Source organism: Hyla sarda, chromosome 3 (assembly GCF_029499605.1).
Source record: "Hyla sarda isolate aHylSar1 chromosome 3, aHylSar1.hap1, whole genome shotgun sequence".
NCBI classification, from domain to species: Eukaryota; Metazoa; Chordata; class Amphibia; order Anura; family Hylidae; genus Hyla; species Hyla sarda.
Genome location: NC_079191.1, coordinates 188,896,927 through 188,915,780, shown reverse-complemented (window position 1 = coordinate 188,915,780; position 18,854 = coordinate 188,896,927). Strand labels below are relative to the sequence as shown.

General features: G+C 43.4%; 2 protein-coding genes across 5 annotated transcripts in view; one reads left to right on the top strand and one right to left on the bottom strand.

Moving 5' to 3' along the window:
- LOC130361970 (elongin-A-like) overlaps positions 1-18,854 on the bottom strand; it is a 159,183-nt gene that overhangs the window by 113,542 nt on the left and 26,787 nt on the right. The window contains exon 1 of one of the 3 annotated variants that reach the window (XM_056565736.1): positions 4,266-4,360. The exons of the other annotated variants lie outside the window; for them this stretch is intronic. Coding sequence (XP_056421711.1) covers positions 4,266-4,340 — 75 coding nt within the window. The 5' untranslated portion in view covers positions 4,341-4,360. Of the gene's footprint in view, positions 1-4,265; positions 4,361-18,854 lie in introns of those variants that run through there. 3 annotated transcript variants of the gene reach the window in all.
- The window catches only part of KLHL31 (kelch like family member 31), a 51,164-nt gene that overhangs the window by 8,259 nt on the left and 24,051 nt on the right, over positions 1-18,854 (top strand). Inside the window, exon 1 of one of the 2 annotated variants that reach the window (XM_056565743.1) lies at positions 5,216-5,320. The exons of the other annotated variant lie outside the window; for it this stretch is intronic. The gene's annotated coding sequence lies outside the window, so the exon portion shown is untranslated. Of the gene's footprint in view, positions 1-5,215; positions 5,321-18,854 lie in introns of those variants that run through there. 2 annotated transcript variants of the gene reach the window in all.

Here is an 18,854-nt window from a genome sequence, read left to right as displayed (position 1 = left end):
AGGTTCAGACTACGGAATCTCCGGACAGAAAATTTCCGCCCGGAGATTCCGAGTGCGGCCAGCGCTGACTGAATCAGTCGGAGCTAGGACCGCGCGGACACTGCAGTCTCCAGTAGACTGCAATGTGTTCCGCGCGGATTTCCGCCTGAAGAAAGAGCAACCCCTTTCTTCAGGCGGAAATTTCCAAGGGGATTTTCCGTTCACAAATTCCGCTTCACAAATTCCGAAGTGTGAATTTGTGAACGGAAACCCATTCACTACACTATACATTTTAGCAAGCGGAATTTCCGCCTGCAATTTCAAAGAGGAATTACAGGCGGAAATTCCGTAGTCTGAACCTAGCCTAAGGGGCTAAGAGATTTCTCAAAATCTCATTCACATTGTTGCTACTGTATAGGGATCGACAGATTATCGGCTTGGCCGATATTATCGGCCGATAATCACGATTTTGGGCATTATCAGTATCGGCAATTACCTTGCCGATAAGCCTATAATGCCCCGCCCCCACCGCACCGCGACCGCCCCCCAGATCCGCCGCCCCGGCCCCATTGCCTCCCCCATCCCTGGTTTTATAATTACATGTTCCCGGGGCCCGAGGTCCACGCTACTTCTGGCTCCTGCTGCGTCCTGCGTTACGCTGTGCGCAATGACGAGTGACGTGACGTCACCGTCAGTGCGCACAGTGACAGCTCAGGAGGATGCCACCAGAGCCAGATGTAGAGTGGACCCCGGGAACAGGTAATTATAAAACCGGGGATGGGGGAGGCAATGGGGCCATGGCGGTGCGCCCCGGCGCGGTGCGGTGGGGCGGTAGGGGGCGCGGAGCCGCGGTGGGGATGCGGCAGTGGGGGGTGGCGGTGATAGGACTCAGGACCCCCGGACAGGCAGGGGGAGAGAAGAGGGTGGCGGCGGCAGTCTATGGTACCGCAAAAGCCACTGCAGTTCATTGATTTAAAGCGCCCGCTTAAAATCAATGATCTGCAGCAGTGTCGCGGGGGGATAAATAGCCGATAACTTATACCGGAATATCGGTATAAGTTATCGGCTATCGGCCCTAACCTCCACCGATTATCTGTATCGGCCCTAAAAAAAAAACGATATCGGTTGATCCCTACTACTGTAATACACTATGGATTTTTCACATCCCCATCATATTCCACCCATGTGAAATTACCTTAAAGGGGTTCTTCTGTGGATTTTTTTTTTTTTTTTTTTTTTTTTTTTTTTATTGACTGGTGCCAGAAAGTTAAAACAGATTTGTAAATTACTTCTATTAAAAATCATCAGCCTTCCAGTACTTATCAGCTGCTGTATGTTCCATAGAAAGTTGTGGAGTTCTTTTCAGTCTGACCATGATCCCCACTGCTGCCCCCTCTGTCAATGTCAGGAACTGGGGATTTGCTCTGGACAGTTCCTGACATGGACAGAGGTGTCAGCATAGAGTACTGTGGTCAGAAAGAAAATAAATGCAAAAAGAAAAGAACTTCCACTGTAGTATACAGCAGCTGATGAATACTGGAAGGATTATGATTTTTAAATTGAAGTAATTTACAAATCTGTATCTTTCTGGCACCAGTTGATTTTAAAGAAAAATAAAATGGAGTACCCCTTTGAGGATAGTGTCACACAGAACGGATCTGCAGAGTATTTTACGCTGCAGATGACGGACGGATCCTACAGTTTGCCTCCAGCTGTGCCTGCCTGCTCATAGCGGCAATGAGTATACACACTGCGATCTGTATGTCGCTGCGTGCATGCAGGTAATGCGCCTGCTTACCCTGCTCCCTGAGCTAGGCTGAGAGCTGCCGTGGTGTGTCTGAGTACACTGGGAATGAGCGCTGCGACTCGCAAAACACTGTGTGGCTGCTCTTAGTGGCAGAATACCGCTACAAGCAGGCACAGCTGGAGGCACACTGTAGGGTCCATCATCGGCAGACCCACAATGGAAAATACGCCGCAAATGCATTCCTTGTGACCCTACGCTAAAGAGGTTATCCAGGATTAGAAAAATAGCACCACATTTGTCTTCAGGTTGTGTCTGGTATTAGAGCTCAGTCCCATTGTATTAAGTGGAGCCAAATTGGCAAGCTGAGGACGTGTGGGTTTTTTCCTTTTAAATAAATTACTTCTGTTTTTCTATTCCTGCAGGTTTTTGTAAAAAATAAATAAATAAATAAAAACACTACTACTTCAGTTTTTGAGCCAAAGCCAGAGGTTGATCTAGCAGAAATTTTCTAATTTTGGGTAAAAATCTGCAGTGTCAGTTTTCAGAAAGACACTAAATTAAAACACAGCTTTGAAGAATGTTCACAGAGGCAAAAGAAAAGCCGTACACATATGCAGTTTCCACATGCCATCAACTTCAGGGTGGAGTGTATTTAAAAAAAATAAATAAAAAATAAGAAATATAGCATTGCTAAGTTTTTCACAATGGGTTGCCTAACTCTAAGCTATTAAGGGTGCGTTCACACTGCGGAATTCAGTGCAGTGAAAATTACCATCAGTGTGAAGGGGTCTTCTGCGAGAACAATTCCACCGCTGAAATTATTCTGCCCAAAAAAAGGAACATGTTCACTCTTTGTGCGAAAGTCCGCGAGCGCTGCATAGCCGTCAATGGTGAAGGCGCAGTGCTGCGCGGTCCTACCGGCAAAGTACTTTTGGCAGCCGCCGCCATACGGTATCTCCGCTCACGGAATTCTGCAAGCGGAGATTCTGCAGTGTGAACATAAACTTAGATAGAATGTGCACCTATAGTTGATAAATCTGGTGGAAGTGCACATGATGTACGCCCAGAAGTGGGGGGGGGGGGGGGGGGGGGATGATAAAATTCCTCTCCTTGCTTTTGGAAAAAAACTGTGCTGAAACAATTGCGCTGAAAAATGTAGAATGGCAGAATGTTCTATTGACTAGAATGGAACACAGGTGGCACTGGTTTATCAATCTGTCCAAGACAAAAAAACGTGTATGATTTAGGCTATGCTTACACAGCCTGAAAATGTGCTGAATATCCGCCCGGAAGACACTCACATTCTGCATATTTGCAAATCTGGCAAGCGCTAAGGCCACTTGGAAATGCACTTGCCTGATACACAACAATGCATTTATTTCTGAGCGAATATCTATTCTTTCTGCAGACATCAGAATCAAAAATTCCGTCATGTGCACAGTGTAGCAGAATCCCAATGGGACGCTGCTGCAGCGGAATTTCCGTGCGGGATATTCCTGCAGAATTCTGTGTGGACATGGGGCAGTGTGAACATAACCTTAAGAAAATATGCACATTTTTAGTTGATTTTTAACCGTAAAAAGCAGCCTTCTATTACATTTTACTATATGTGAACATGGTAAAAAGCCACATGAACTCAGCAGCAAAATCCACACACACCAGATTTCACATTCATAATGAGGGTTTTTCCCCCCCAGAACAGCTTTGCCTGTTTCCAAATAGTTCTACTTTGTGGTTAAACCCTTTCATTAGGGTGCATTCACACCACGTTTTTGCAATACAGTTCCCGTATCAGGTTTTTGATGAAAAACGGATTCCTCAAAACCTGACTAAACTGCATCAAAACGTGTGTACAAATTTCAACACATATACGGTTTGTAAAATGATGTCTGATTGCATCCGTTTTTTAAGAAAAAAAAACGTATACGCGTTTAACTTTTCACTCCATTTTGAATAAAAGTTTCACTTGTTTGATTGAAATTCCAAGAAAAAAAACTGTGCAAAATAAAAAAAAAAAATAATAAAAAATGTATGGTGAAAACCGGATGGAACCGTACGCGCACAGTTCTGTACAGTTCCCATTGACGCCCATGTTTAAAAAAAAAAAAAAAAAAACGGATACGGTTTAATACAGTTTTTCACCCGGACCAAAAACCTTGGTAGACTACGGTTTTCAGTACGGGGAAAAAAAACTGACAAAACCGTACAGGATGAAAAACGGACACAACCTGATGCATCTTTTGGCATACGGTTTTCAATGGAGAGTCAATGCAGACAGTTTTCACATAGAAAACGTATACGGGAACTGTATTACAAAAACGTGGTGTGAATGCAGCCTTACAGAGTTGCATGCTATATGTCCACCGATAAAGACCTATGTTGCGCATAGGAGGACAAAAGGAATAACTGCTGCAAGAAAATTATATAGTTTTAAAAACAAATGATAAATGACAAAGCTTCCCCAAAAAACTTTTGTTTTTAGAAAAAAAACTTTTTCTAACAATGTTTTTGTTAGAAAGTTGCATACTATGATTCGTACCTTTTTTGGATCCTGTGTGTGTCCAAGTCGATCTTTTAGTTGCTGGACTCTTTGCACTATGGTCTGAGAGGCCATAGCTCCTTGCAAACACTGGCTGCTTCCAATGTCTTACCTCCTCATTAGAGTCTGGTGTCACAAACGACATCACTTTACCATGTGATTGCCTAAATCACATGTTATGGACAATCACGTGACTTCAGAATCTCATGCTCAGAACCAATAAAAAAAATCTAAATAATATGGAACATTTATCAGTGCTGGCTTTAGAAATTGAGTTTTGAAGTCATGTTTTTTGCTTTGGTTTTGCTTATGTGTTTATCATATTATAGGGGGGGGGGGTGATAAATTTGGCGCACACAAGCAACAAACAATAAATCACTTCAGAACACTTTGGGGGAGATTTATCAAAACCTGTCCAGAGGAAAAGTTGCCCAGTTGCCTATAGCAACTAGAGATGAGCGAACTTAGAGTAAATTCGATTCGTCACAAACTTCTCGGCTCGGCAGTTGATTACTTATCCCGCATAAATGAGTTCAGCTTTCAGGTGCTCCGGTGGGCTGGAAAAGGTGGATACAGTCCTAGGAAAGAGTTTCCTAGGACTGTATCCACATTTTCCAGCCCACCGGAGCACCTGAAAGCTGAATTAATTTATGCAGGATAATTCATCAACTGCTGAGCTGAGAAGTTCATGACGAATCGAATTTACTGTATGTTTCCTCCTCTCCTCTGCAACTTTTCTGCACAAAAAGTCGTCTTTTGTTTGTGACTTTTTGGAGGGGTTGGCGACTTTTTCTAAGCTTATGTGCGACACTCGCACTTCATAAATCCGTGACTGGGGACATAACATTTTTTTTTTTGGCTGGGGTATGTTAGAAACAGAAAATAAGCGATACTCACCCCGAACTGCCAATCACTGACTGAGATGGGACATCGCTGGGGACAGTAAGTGGCTTAATGGGAAGTTCCTGCTGAGATGAATTGCCTATGAAGCAGAGTAGCAGCGATGAGTAGGAACCGGATGACATTAGTCCAGGAAATGTGTAGGACCGAGGTAGGTGACTATGAATTACTTTCTATACTGTTGCCTTGGTATGACAGCTATATCCATTCCTCCTTCTTTTAACCCCTTAAGGACGGACCCATGTTTAACCTTAATGACCAGGCTCTTTTTTGTTTTATTAGACATGTGTCTCTTTAAATGGTAATAACTTTAGAACACTTTTTCTGAGCAGAGCGATTCTGAGATTATTTTTTGGTGACATATTGTACTTTATGTAAGTGGTGCATTTTTGTTGACACATGCAGTATTTCTTGTGAAGAACTCCAAAATATTGTGAAAAACTGGAACATTTCTGGCATTTAAAAATTTTTTTTTTATGGTGTTCACTGTACGGTAAAAGTGATGTTATATTTGTTCTGTGGGCTGGTACGATTATTGTGATACCCATTTTATATAGCCTTTTATGTTCTTTTTCCTTTTCTGAGCAAAATACTTTTTTTTCCCTTTTTTGTGTTTTCATTTTTCGACAGCCGTAACTTTTTTATTTTCGTCTGACGCCATTGAGTAAGGGCTTATTTTTTGTGGGACAAGCTGTTCTTTTTATTGGTATCATTTTTGCGATACATGCTACCTTTTGATCTTTTTATTCCGCTATTTGCACCAAACTTGGCAAATTTTGTGCTTTTTTGTTGTTTTTTTTTTTTTACGGCTTTAACCGTGCAGGATAATTTACATTATAGCTTTATAGTACACGTCATTACGGATGTGGCAATACCTAGTATATATATGATTTGTGTTTTTTTTAATGATAATACAGGGCTTTTATTGGGAAAGGGGTTTTTATTAAAATTTTTTACACTTCATACTTTTATTGAAGAAATTTTTGATATTTATTATTTTTTTTCAATTTTTACAGGTTATACTATGCTGCAATACATTTGTACTGTAGCATAGTATGACCTCATGAGCTGCACACACTACAGCCTGTGCGATCCAGCCTGTGGCTGGATCTCACTGGCTTCCATAGCAGGCAGACAGGAGGTCATCATCTGACCTCCTGCTGCCATAGCAACCAACAGCGGCCCACGATCATATTGCGGCACTCCCGTTGGTTAACAGGGGGAGCACCCTCCCCCTGTCAGCACCATAGATGCCGTTGTGGTGTCCCGGTACCGTATTGTATACGTTACCTATATAGAGGTCCCCATAGTCAGAGTCCCTAGGACGCCGGGGTCCCTCTTTTGTAGTTTTCCCCTTGTCACCTCTCACTTAGTCGATGACTATATAGCAGTTCTATTTAATATTAATATAAGTATAAGGATAAATATGTATATATTTAGTTATCTACCTGTTCGGAGCGTAGCAGGACCTGCGGGTCACGTGATCAGGTTAAAACTCTATGGTTTTGCTACAGGACCTTTGGAGGTTCCCGTGACGTGTTCACCCACAATGCACTGTAACGGTGAGTGACAGTCGTTACGGACCAATAGAAAACGGCCGGCCCCTGCCCATATAAGAGACCTGTGCCATCTTGATCCCTCTCTTGGGTTGCTGACTCTTGAAAAGGTAGGACCTCCGCAGCTTACAAGACAATTTACTAGGCCAAAGCCTTGCGGCCTAGGCCTTTAACATAGCGGATAGACTAAGCAATTCCCCGCTACTAATTGCAAGATCACTGGACCTAATTACTCCCCTAAATCCAGCGGATCTCTGCTATACAATCCTTCAGAAGCTAAATTGGGCTTATCTGATCCCAACCGACTGTCAATCGCTGCTCAAGCTATATGTAAAGAGGCTCTGTTATCTGGACTGTTACTATTACTACATGCACAGAAATTCCTCAGTAAAAGTTCCTGCAAGTTTTCAGTTAACAGCGGTTGTGGACAATCCTTTAGTTCTGACATAGAACAAAGGAGGATGTCCAGCGCTTGTAGGTGAAAAATTATCTTGCAGCTTGTATTGGATCATAAAAACACACATATACAGAGACAGGGAACTGTCTCTGTATATTTGTGTTTTTATGATCCAATAAAAGCTGCAAGATAATTTTTCACCTACAAGCGCTGGACATCCTCCTTTGTGCTATGTCTGCAAGATTGGCTCAGGTGTGCTGCTGACCGATCCGGGCGCAGGTGAGGGGAAGAGTGAAGCTGTTCAAAAAACTCCATTTCTGAATCCTTTATTTCTGCATCACCTATTGCTCTTGGGAAGGGTGGCAATAGGCCTATCAAGAAAGACAGCATTTAACCCTCACCCTGGCATCACGAGTGCCAAGGGTTAACAGCGCCCTTAACTATCCTGAACAGCAACACCCTAAATACCCTACACTCCCACAAGACAGTATCCTCTCATCCGCAACCACACCGTGATCTATGGGGTTAATGCGATCACGGCCCCGGCAGCTTCGTTGGGAGCCTGGCTGTGATTGACAGCCAGGTCCTGCCACAGATTTTTTAGGTAGCACTACTACCTCCAGCATGGAACACACTGTTCCATGATGGGAGCTGTAGTACCTGTACTAATAGACAGATCACAGCAGGTGTCACTCCTGACACCCAAGACAATTGCCCTTTCTATTGCAGAGATGGAGCAGCTTTCTCTTGCGCTCGCATCACTGCACTATACTCCGGCCGGCCTGTCATGTGAATAGAATTCACATCACTTATTCATATTTCCTGCAGAGAGCTGGGGTTGGCCAGATGGTTCCAGCCACTTACAACTCTCTGAGGGAAATATGAATAATAGGTATATATACGGTATATACTCATTCTACAATGGGACCAGAGAAGAGCGGCTGGCCGCCTGCATCTATACATTATACAGGATGATTGCATTCGAGTGTCAGAAGTAACACCCGCTGCGATCTATTAATGCAGGTAGAAGAAGCAGGTATGTCCAGCTCACCACCAGCACCGCCGTGTCTCAGACACATGTAGACCAACATGTACTCGTCAATAGGGAAAGAAGGAGGCGTCCAGCACTTGGCAACGGTACAAATGATTGCTTTATTCTTCACAGTTTAGACACACAATGCTGCGGTAAGGACAACAGTGACGCGTTTCAGCGGAACATGTCCACCTTAGTCATACAAAGAAACAAGTGGCTGACTCCATTTTTATGTGCCCATTCCAGGGTCACACCCCCTCCAGGTGAATCAATTCAGCTGGTGGGTGTTACCTGTGTGAGCACAGAAAAAAAGGGAAACTCAGCTAAGACCAAGTTCACATTCAAAGAATATCTCAAAAAAACATATATAGGTGTATAAAGGAGTATTAAAAACAATGTAAACATGAGTCCATATCCGATAATACTAAATAGTAAATATGTCAATTGTATATAAATATGATAGATTATACTACATATAAGAGTGTGACAAAAAAAATACTGTGCAAATATTATACTAGAGAAATGGAGGAAAATTATAGCAGCAAAAGGACAGATGATATAATAATAATTTGTCAATTGTAATAAATAAATATTTAAACCAAACTATCCTTTTGTAACTAATCTTGCAAAAAAGTATGGAAAGGAGGGGGGTGGGAAAACAAGTTTATATGTTCAACTGTTGCATTTATTTCTTTGTTTCAATTATTACCATTATTATTGTACCAATGGCTCCTTATATTGTGGACCAAAAAATGTACTGTCTGATATGTAGAGTGACTACATTTTTTTTTCTCATATACATACTGTCATTTATATTTATCATCGTATTATAATAAATAGAGTAATTTCTACGTGTCAAAAGTACAGGAAGTGAGATTGAGATCCGAACAAGGACCTTCTATCTAGAAAACCTGGTCAAGGTGAAACAAAATGAAATGAAATAAAATAGCGGGCTAGGAAGGGTGTGAACAGAAGGCAAGACGCCCGTAAGGAGAAAAATGTCAATAATGTAAGATGACGTCTTGCCTCCTGTTCAGACCCTCCGGATGTCTAGTCCCCAACTGCATGATCCAGTAGACCTCATGATCTAAAAGTTTTCTCATATGGTCTCTTCCTCTCACAGTGGGCTTGACTTTTTCATTCCCCTGTAAGCTGAGGGTCCCATGGTTTCCACCATGGCGGTCTGCACAGTGCTTACTCACCATCGACACGTGCCGCGAGTTGAAGTGGGGGACGTCAGAAAGATGCTTACGTATACGGGTCTTAAGGGTATTTGTTGTACATCCTATATACTGCACTTCACACTCGCGGCACGTTATGAGGTAAATTACATAAGGGGGTATTGCAATTCACAAAGTGTTTCATCTTATGAGTTTCCCTATTCGATGTAGATTTAAACTCCTTGCTATTCTGCATAATACCGCAGCAGACACCCCTGGGTATGTCCACATTTGAAAGATCCATTCTGAGATTAAAGGGGTATTCCAGGCCAAAACTTTTTTTTTATATATCAACTGGCTCCGGAAAGTTAAACAGATTTGTAAATTACTTCTATTAAATTTTTTTAATCCTTACAATAGTTATTAGCTTCTGAAGTTGAGTTGCTGTTTTCTGTCTAACTGCTTTCTGATGACTCACGTCCCGGGAGCTGTCCAGCTCCTATGGGGATATTCTCCCATCATTCACAGCTCCCGGGACGTGACATCATCATTGAGCAGTTAGAAAGAAAACTTCAGAAGCTAATAACTATTGGAAGGATTAAGATTTTTTAATAGAAGTAATTTACAAATCTGTTTAACTTTCCGGAGCCAGTTGATATATAAAAAAAAGTTTTTGCCTGGAATACCCCTTGAATGCAGGTACTACAGCTCCTAGCACGGAGCAGAGTGTGCTCCATGTTGGGAGCAGTAGTACCTGCAGTTGAGGACAAATCACAGCAAGTGTCACTGTGTATAGGGACTAGGGGGGAGATATATCAAAACCTGTCCAGAGGAAAAGTTACTGAGTTGCCCATAGCAACTAATCAGATTGCTTCTTTAATTTTGCAGAATCCTTGTTAAAAATGAAAGAAGCGACCTGATTGGTTGCTATGGGCAACTTTTTCTCTGGACAGGTCTCCAAACTGTGGGCTGCTAGCTGTTCCAACTACGGTCTGAGCATGCTGGGAATTGTAGTTTTACGGGGAGTTTTAGTTTAGCAACAGCTGGAGAGCCACAGTTTGGAAACCATTGATATAGGGAGAGATGTGTCACCTACCCAGCTTGTACGCGCCCCGAGCACTAATTGCTGGGGTTCCAGTGGCATTTTCAAACTAAGATTACTCTAAGATTACTCAGTGTAATTCATAGTATACTGAGATCCTGATGCCTGCACCAGTTTTATGATGCTGCTGTTTGGGCAGCATAAAACTGATAGCAGGTTCCCCTTAAAGGGATATTCCGCCCCTAGACATTTTATCCCCTATCCAAAGGATAGGGGATAAAATGTCAGATCGCCGCGGTCCCGCTGCTGGGGACCCCCGGGATCCCCGCTGCGGCACCGCGCTATCATTACAGCACAGAGCGAGTTCGCTCTGTGCGTAATGACGGGCGATACGGGGGACGGAGCAGCGTGACATCATGGCTCCGCCCCTCGTGACATCACTGCCCGTCCCCTTAATGCAAGTCTATGGGAGGGGGCGTGACGACCGCCACGCCCCCTCCCATAGACTTGTATTGAAAGGGGCGGGCCGTGACATCATGAGGGGCGGAGCCGTGATGTAACGATGCTCCGGCCTCTGTACCGCCCATCATTACGTGCAGAGCGAACTCGCTCTGTGCTGTAATGATAGCGCAGTGCCGCAGCGGGGATCCCAGGGGTCCCCAGCAGCTGCACCGCGGCGATCTGACATCTTATCCCCTATCCTTTGGATAGGGGATAAAATGTCTAGGGGCGAAATACCCCTTTAAAGGACAAGTCTCACATTTAAAAACATATCCCCCTCCATAAAGCTCTACGGGAGAGCCGAAGATTGCCGAACGGCTCTCCAATAGAACTATATTGAGAGGGTGTGGGGACCTCTGTTTCTGCTACAGCACAGAGGCTCCATACAGAAGATCGCGTGAGATTTGTCCTTTAAAAAAAAAAGTTAAATAAAAATAATAAACAACTAAAATTGGAAGAAAAAAAAAAAGAGACAGAGATCCAAAATGCCCCTCCCTTACAAAATAGTAACAGCAGGTCTTCTCTCCCCAGAACCCATCCCCCACCCCACATACCAGGTCCCCCTCTCCAGCCTCCACATAACAGGTTCCCCCTCTCCACCAGCACCCCCCCCCCATTTCACAGGACCCCCCTTTCCAGCCTGCACATCACAGGACCCCCCTTTCCAACCTCCACATCATAGGACCCCCTTTCCAGCCTCCACATCACAGGTCCCCCCTCTCCACCAGCACACACACATACACCCCCACATCACAGGACCCCCCTCTCCAGCCTCCACATAACAGGTCCCCCCTCTCCACCAACACACACACATCACAGGTCTCCCCACTTCAGCAATCCCCCACCCACATCACAGGTCCCCTCATTGCAGCAACCCCCCCCCCCCCCCCCCGATCACAGGTCTCCCTTCTCCAGCAACCCCCCCCCCCCCCCATAACAGGTCTCCCCCTTACCAGTCACTCCCCCTTACCAGCCACTGAATACATTACTAAGCCGGGCTTAGCGTTAACCACAAAAACAGCTAACGCTAACCTCAGGGGTGCTGGGAGGAGTCGGTAGCAACAGGCTCAGAGCGTCAAAAATGGTGTTCCTAGGCTTAGGCTGTAACAGGCTGGCATTATTTATGCTGGGGAGGGCCAGTTTTAAAGGTACTCGCCCATCCTGGTAATGTCAGGCTGTTGCTGCTTGGTATTTGGCTGAGAATAAAAATAGGGGGAACCCTATGCTTTTTTTTCCCCATAAATAATTAAATATATATCAAAAATGCATATGGTTCCCCATATTTTTCTTTTCAGCTAAATACCAACCAAGCAGCAACAGCCTGACGTTACCAGGGGGGTCGTGGACCATTGTTACTGGTCCTCCCCAGCCTATGTAACGCCAGGCTGTGACTGCCTAGGCCCAGGAGCACCATTTTTGATGCTCCGGGTCTGTTGGTACCGTCTCTTCCCGGCATCCCTGTGATGGTGGGTACCGGGGTAATAATTAGGGGTTAGCGCTAGCTGTTTTTCATGCTGACGCTAAGCCCCGGCTTAGTAATGGACTCCATCTATTAGACAGCTTCCACTACTAAGCCTGTCATGTAAATTACAAAAACACAACATGTTTAAAAAAAATGTATTCCAAAAAAAACACTCCCCCACAAGCCCTCGTTAACCATTTTATTAACATTAAACAGAAAAGAAAAAGAAAAACGCTGGTCATCGATGCAGTCCACCGAATCCGAAGTAGTTCACAGGATCTGAAATGAGAAAAAAATAAGAAAAATAGGTTAATACATTTATTGTCACCCGCCCGCGCATCTCCCGTGCCGCACAACTACAGCTACCAGCATTTCTGTAAGTAATGACATGCTGGGAGTTGTAGTCATGTGGTGCGGGAGATGTGCGGGCGAGCGACAAGCTTGTCCCCTACCCCCCGCTGAACGACTACAACTCCCAGCATGCCCTTTCAGTAAGGAAATGATGGGAGTAGTAGTTGTGCAGCAGGTGACAAGCTTGTCACACACCCCCGCTGCACAACTACAACTTCCAGCATGCCCTTACAGTGAGGGCATGCTGGGAGTTGTAGTCTTGTGGCAAGCGGGAGATGTGCGGCGCTGGCAGGTGGGAGACAAGGGGGGGTGTAAAGCAGTATCCCCGTCCCCTCATTAAGTTAGATAGAGTAGGGGGGATTGCATCAGATGGAGCCCGGGCGGCTGCAGAGTGATGCCACCCCAGGCTCCTTTTAACATATGACGGAGCCGCAGAGTTCTATATCCTATACTGTAATATCAAATTTCCCACTGAGACCTGTGGTTGGCTGCTCGGTCCCGGCAAATCACGGGACCCAGCAGAAAATGTGGAATTACGGCGCCGAGGTGGGTTAAAAGGAGCCTGGGCTGGCATCACTCTGCAGCCGCCCGAGCGCCATCTGATGCTATCCTCCCTACCCTAACTTAATGACGGGACACTGGTTTACATCCCCCACCCACCCGCACCGCACATCTCCCGCCCGCTACCTACTACAAGACTACAACTCTCAGCATGCCCTCACTGTAAGGGCATGCTGGAAGTTGTAGTCTTGCAACAGTTAGCAGACAGATGGGAGATGTGCAGTGTGGGCTGGTAGGAGACAAGCGTGGGATGTAAATCAGTGTCCCCATCATTAAGTTAGGGTAGCGGGGAGAAAATATGACGGAGCCCGATCGGCTGCAGAGTGATGCCAGCCGGGCTCCTTTGTACAGTTGTTAAATCATATTTTCCCCCAGCTGCCAACGGGAAATATAAAAATTTGCCCTCAAAAGCCATTTTGGAAGCCAGATCCGAGCTGGCTTACATTTACGGAGTTTTTGAGGTGTTGCGACTTTTTGTGTGACTTTCGCACTTCCTGACCACTGCAAAGTGAGAAACTAAATTCACTTTGGTAAGCTCTTTTGTGGCTTTTTGCCTACAGCCAAAAGTCACACAAAAATTTGCTTAGGCGCACATGTGACTTTTTGTGCGACTTTGTAAGCAAAAAAAAAAGCTCTAAATCCCTTGATAAATCTCCCCCATGGTTTTTGTATAGGGGATATTGTTTTATGTTCACTGGTTTTTACACAGTCACTATGTGGTGATAATGGTAGTGGTCATGGTGTGGCGGTATAATTTTACCCTGTGTACTGGTATTATTGGTAATATTGGTCAGTGTACAGGATTTGGTCAGTAACAGTATACTGGGAGTATGTTTGGGAGCATTTCCTCCCTTCTCATTGAACTAAAGGGGTCTTGTTTTTCTTGTCCTGTGTTTTAAAATATTTTTTTTCATAGACAATGGGTAAGATAGCGGGCAGGCTCTGGGAGTGGACACAGGGGTGGGCCACAGAAGGGGAGGGGGCAGCCTTGAGCTATGTAAGGGGCCCCAAAATTTCTGATGGCAGCCCTGCAGAGTAATACGGGAAATGGGAGGACTACAGTTCCCAGAAAGATTATCAGAATTAGGGTTATTTAGTTTAGAAAAAAGAAGGCTTAGGGGAGACCTAATAACTATGTATAAATATATCAGGCGACAGTACCGAGATCTCTCCCACGATCTATTTGTACCCAGGACTGTATCTATAACAAGGGGGCATCCTCTACGTTTAGAGGAAAGAAGGTTTCTACACCAGCACAGATGGGGGTTCTTTACTGTCTTTACTATTCTCTTTTGGAGGAGGTGGTCATGGTGATTTCAGTAAGAGAGTTCAAAAGGGGCCTGAATACATTTCTTTAGAGTAATAACATTACAAGTTATGGGTACTAGATTTATAGGGACAGAACGCTGATCCAGAGATTTATTCTGACTGCCATATTTGGAGTCAGGAATGAATTTTTACCTCTAGTATGAGGGTTTTTTGCCTTCCTCTGGATCAACTCAGTAGGGACTCATTAGGGTTATAGGCTGAACCTTATTACCTATGCTACTATATTACTAAGGTTCTATTGAGAGGGTGCAGTGTGAGGCAGTATTATATTCAGAGGGTACAGTGTCTGGCAGTATTATCCTTATTTATCCTTTTTTATATATAGGACCATAATCTGCTGACAAAGCGAGTAGCCAATGTCATCTGGGCATCAAGTTCTACACAGAGAGATTTACCTGAAACAATTCCCTTCGGTATGTACCAAAGGAATTACAGGGAAAGGCTTTAGAAAAGACAACACCTGTAGTCACTGAGATCATTCTTTAGTCCATATAACTTAGAACGAAGTAAAGAACAGTGCCCTCACCAGATATTCTTGAAGATTTTTAATGTAATCTACAAGTAGAGATGAGTGAATTTTTGGAAAATTCAATTCAGCCAATTCGGCGTATTTCCTGAAAAAATTTGATTCGGTACGAATTTATTTGCGGTGAATCGCTATTAAAAACAGCTATTTCTGGGATACAGAGAGACTCAATAGGGGTGTAGAACACTTTGCCTTGGCGTAACACACATAGGGAGGGTGCTGTGTTAGTGAAATAATACTGTTATTCAGTATGAAATGCAGATTACAGGCATCAATATTAGAATCACTGCCGAAGAGCATCTGGATGTGGCAGCAGGGTCGGGAGGCCATATGGCGTCACAATTGAAGAGATTAAAGAGATTTTTTTAGTTTAATTTTTATTTAATGTAATTAAAATTTTTTCAATTTTTCTTAAATTCTTTTTTGCCCATTAGTCTCTAAGAATATGATACAAAAAAAAGTAATGAAAGCAATATCAAATTTTATTAAATACACAATAAATGTATATAACAACAACGAAAATCCCACCCCATAAAAACATAGAACACACAGACAGTTTAAAAGCAAGCGGTGGGGGAACACCAGATGGATATAGATAGATAATTGTGTAAACAGAGTGACCAATACAATATTATGATGCTAAATTGACATACAATATGCTACATATAAGTTCTTAAGTAATACAATGTGCTATACCACGTACCCTGAAGACCACTGTAATGATCCCAATGAGCAAAGATACCAATGAGCAGACAAAAAAGAACACAGTGGTCACTATGAAAATTAGTCATAATACTAACAAATATAAATAGCGTGTCCAGCTCCGGTGTCCCAACAGTGTTCCACACTCCAACGTGTTTTGCTCCACTTAGTCCGCTCACGGACTAAGCAGAGCGAAACGCGTTGGAAAATATGAATAGGTGTATATACGGCAGTGCAGGGGACCATAGAAGAGCGGCTGGCCACATCTATACATTATACAGGAGGATCGCAACAGATCCCGGGCAATCTGTCAATTAGTATAGGTACCACTACTCCCATCATGGAACAGTGTGTTCCATGCTGTGAGTAGTAGTAGTACACACAAAAGTGAAAAATACACACACACTACATTTTTATTATTGTCGGCTACATTTTTAGTGCCCTGCCCGCACACATAAATCCCTGTTTAAAAATGAATAAAAATTTTGTTATAAAAAAGATAAATTTCATTAGATACTATTTTTTCCATCACTACTGTCTCTTTTTCATAATTTTATTTTTTAATGGTACCCTACAAAATTTTATAAAAGAATGTATCTCCATCACTTTTTTGAATCGCTAGTCAAAAAGTCAAAAAAAGAATTAAAAACGCCAAAGTTAAATCCAACATGGCGTTTCTTGGCGTTTTTGCTCTCCCTTAGACTCCTATGGGAGGGAAACACCACAATTTCTGTGCAAAAAAATGCCAAACTAGGATTTGGAGGAAGTTTTTGAAAACCAGCCTCTGAGCCCAAAATAGCTGAAAAACGCCCAAAGGATAAAAAAAAATTCCAAACTGAAAAACACCAAGTGGATCTGGCATTTTGCAGTTTACTATTGACTTGCAGCTAAAATCTGGACACAACTTTTTTTCACAGAAAAAACGCCGTGTGGCAAAATGAGCGTTTTTTATGGCGTTTTTGTGTGAAAATCCTCAGTGGAATTCCAGCCTTGTAGTTCATTTTTATCGCTCCAACCTGTTTCATTGGATTCTTGTGGTAATTCCACAGGTAATATATGATGACGTCCATAGGGTCTCAGTCTTGAAAAGATTACATAGATTTTTTTTTTAATTTAAATTGAAGATTTTGAATAGATTCACTAGTTTAATGTGCCAGCAGCATGAGGAGATCACATGGCTGCACAGAGCCTGGTAATTGGAAAGAGCAAACTTTAAACTTTTTTTTACTATGCTACAGGGGCTGTAAAGTTAGTGTAGTTCATAATATAGTGTCTGTACCTGTATGTGTGAAGTTTTTCTCACAATTCTAATGTGATTTACAGCCCACTATTTATTTTTAACAGCATACAAAATGGCTTTTGTCTCAGATTTTTCCCAGCTTGCAATGCGGCCGAGACCTGATTCACTAGTCAGCTGATGACAGGGAGCATGTCTACTTCAATGGGTGGAGGGATCGCTTGCTGGGAGAGAGATCAATCTGCAACAGCTGTAGGCACCCTGATTGAAAACCACAGGTCTGCAGCTCATTTATGTTTCAATGGGTAGGGTGACTGATGTGTGGGAGCGAGGAAAATTGAATTCGGATTTGTAGTCAAAAAAAGAAAAGTCAAACAGGAAATACCAGTTCACAAAAAGCAAGCCACAGTGTTATGGTAATCTCACAACAAAGCCATTTAGCCCCAAGACAAGCACAGATCCTTCCTAAGCATGTCCATTACTGCCAGCCAGGTATGTACTAAAATCACCTTACGGTGGATAACCCCTTTAAATTCTTTTTTGAGGACCCTTTGGAAGGCAAGGCTGGTGCCAGCAGCCGCGGTAATTCCAGCTCCAATAGTGTATAATTGCTGCAGTGTAAACTATGGTAAAGCTCCTAGTTGTATCTTAAAATCAAGCTGGCAGTCCACCGCGAGGCCAGCTACCGCCTGCCCCACCCCCTGCCTCTCAGGGCACCCCATGCTCTGAATGTCCACTTGAAAAGGGAGGAACTGCAGTACCAGCAACTTGGACAGGAGTACATTCAGCTTCTGCATACTACTAGAAGTTGCTGCAGTGAAAAAGCTTGTACTTGTATCTTAAAATCAAGCTGGCGGTCCTCCGCAAAGCAAGCTACCACCTGTTCCAGCCCCTGCCTCTCAGTGTTTCCCTGCCCCCTCGACTGTGAAACTGCAAATGTTTAATTTAATTTAATCAGTTATGGTTCATTGTTATTGCTCCAACCTGTTTCATTGGATTCTTGTGGTAATTCCACAGGTAATATATGACGACGACCATAGGGCCTCACAATTGTAAAGATTGAAGAGATTTTTAAAAGTGTAAATTGAAGATTTTGATTTGATTCACAAGTTTAATGTCCCAGGTGCCCAAAGCGTTTACTTTGAACTAATACTGTATGACCACAAAACCCAAATAACAAGGAGTCATATGTCGGCACAATGACAGAGCCTAGAGGTGGCAGCAGCCCGACGAGACCATAATGCCTCACAATTGAAAAGATTAAAGATATTTTTTCAATTTAAATTGAAGATTTTAAATAGATTAAAATTTTTAAAGTTTAATTTAATGTCCATATGGTTACCGAATGACACAGCCTGGTGGTGGCAGCAGCACAGGAAGACCATATAGTAGCAGAATGACCCAGCCTGGAGGGGGCAGCAGCCTGACAAGACCATAGGGCCTTACAATTGCAAATATTAAATAGATTTTTTTTTCATTTAAATTGAAGATTTCAAATAGATTAACATAAAAAGTTTTATTTAATGTGCCAGCAGCATGAGTAGACCACATGGCCACGGTGTGTCTGGGTCCTCTGTCTCATCTTCCTCATCACCCTGTAGCTCCACAGCCTGCCTCTGCTCCTCCTCTTCCAGTTCAGCCCCCACAGGGCTTATGTGGCCGTGAGATGTAGGTGCCACATCTCCAGTGCCTTGATCAGCCATTGTTTCCAACACGTGTTGTAGGAAATAAAGCAGTGAAATGACATTGTTCATCCCGTAATTCTGGCAACTGACTAATAATGTGGCTTCCTCAAAGGGCCTGAGCAAACGGCTGGTGTCACGTATGAGCTG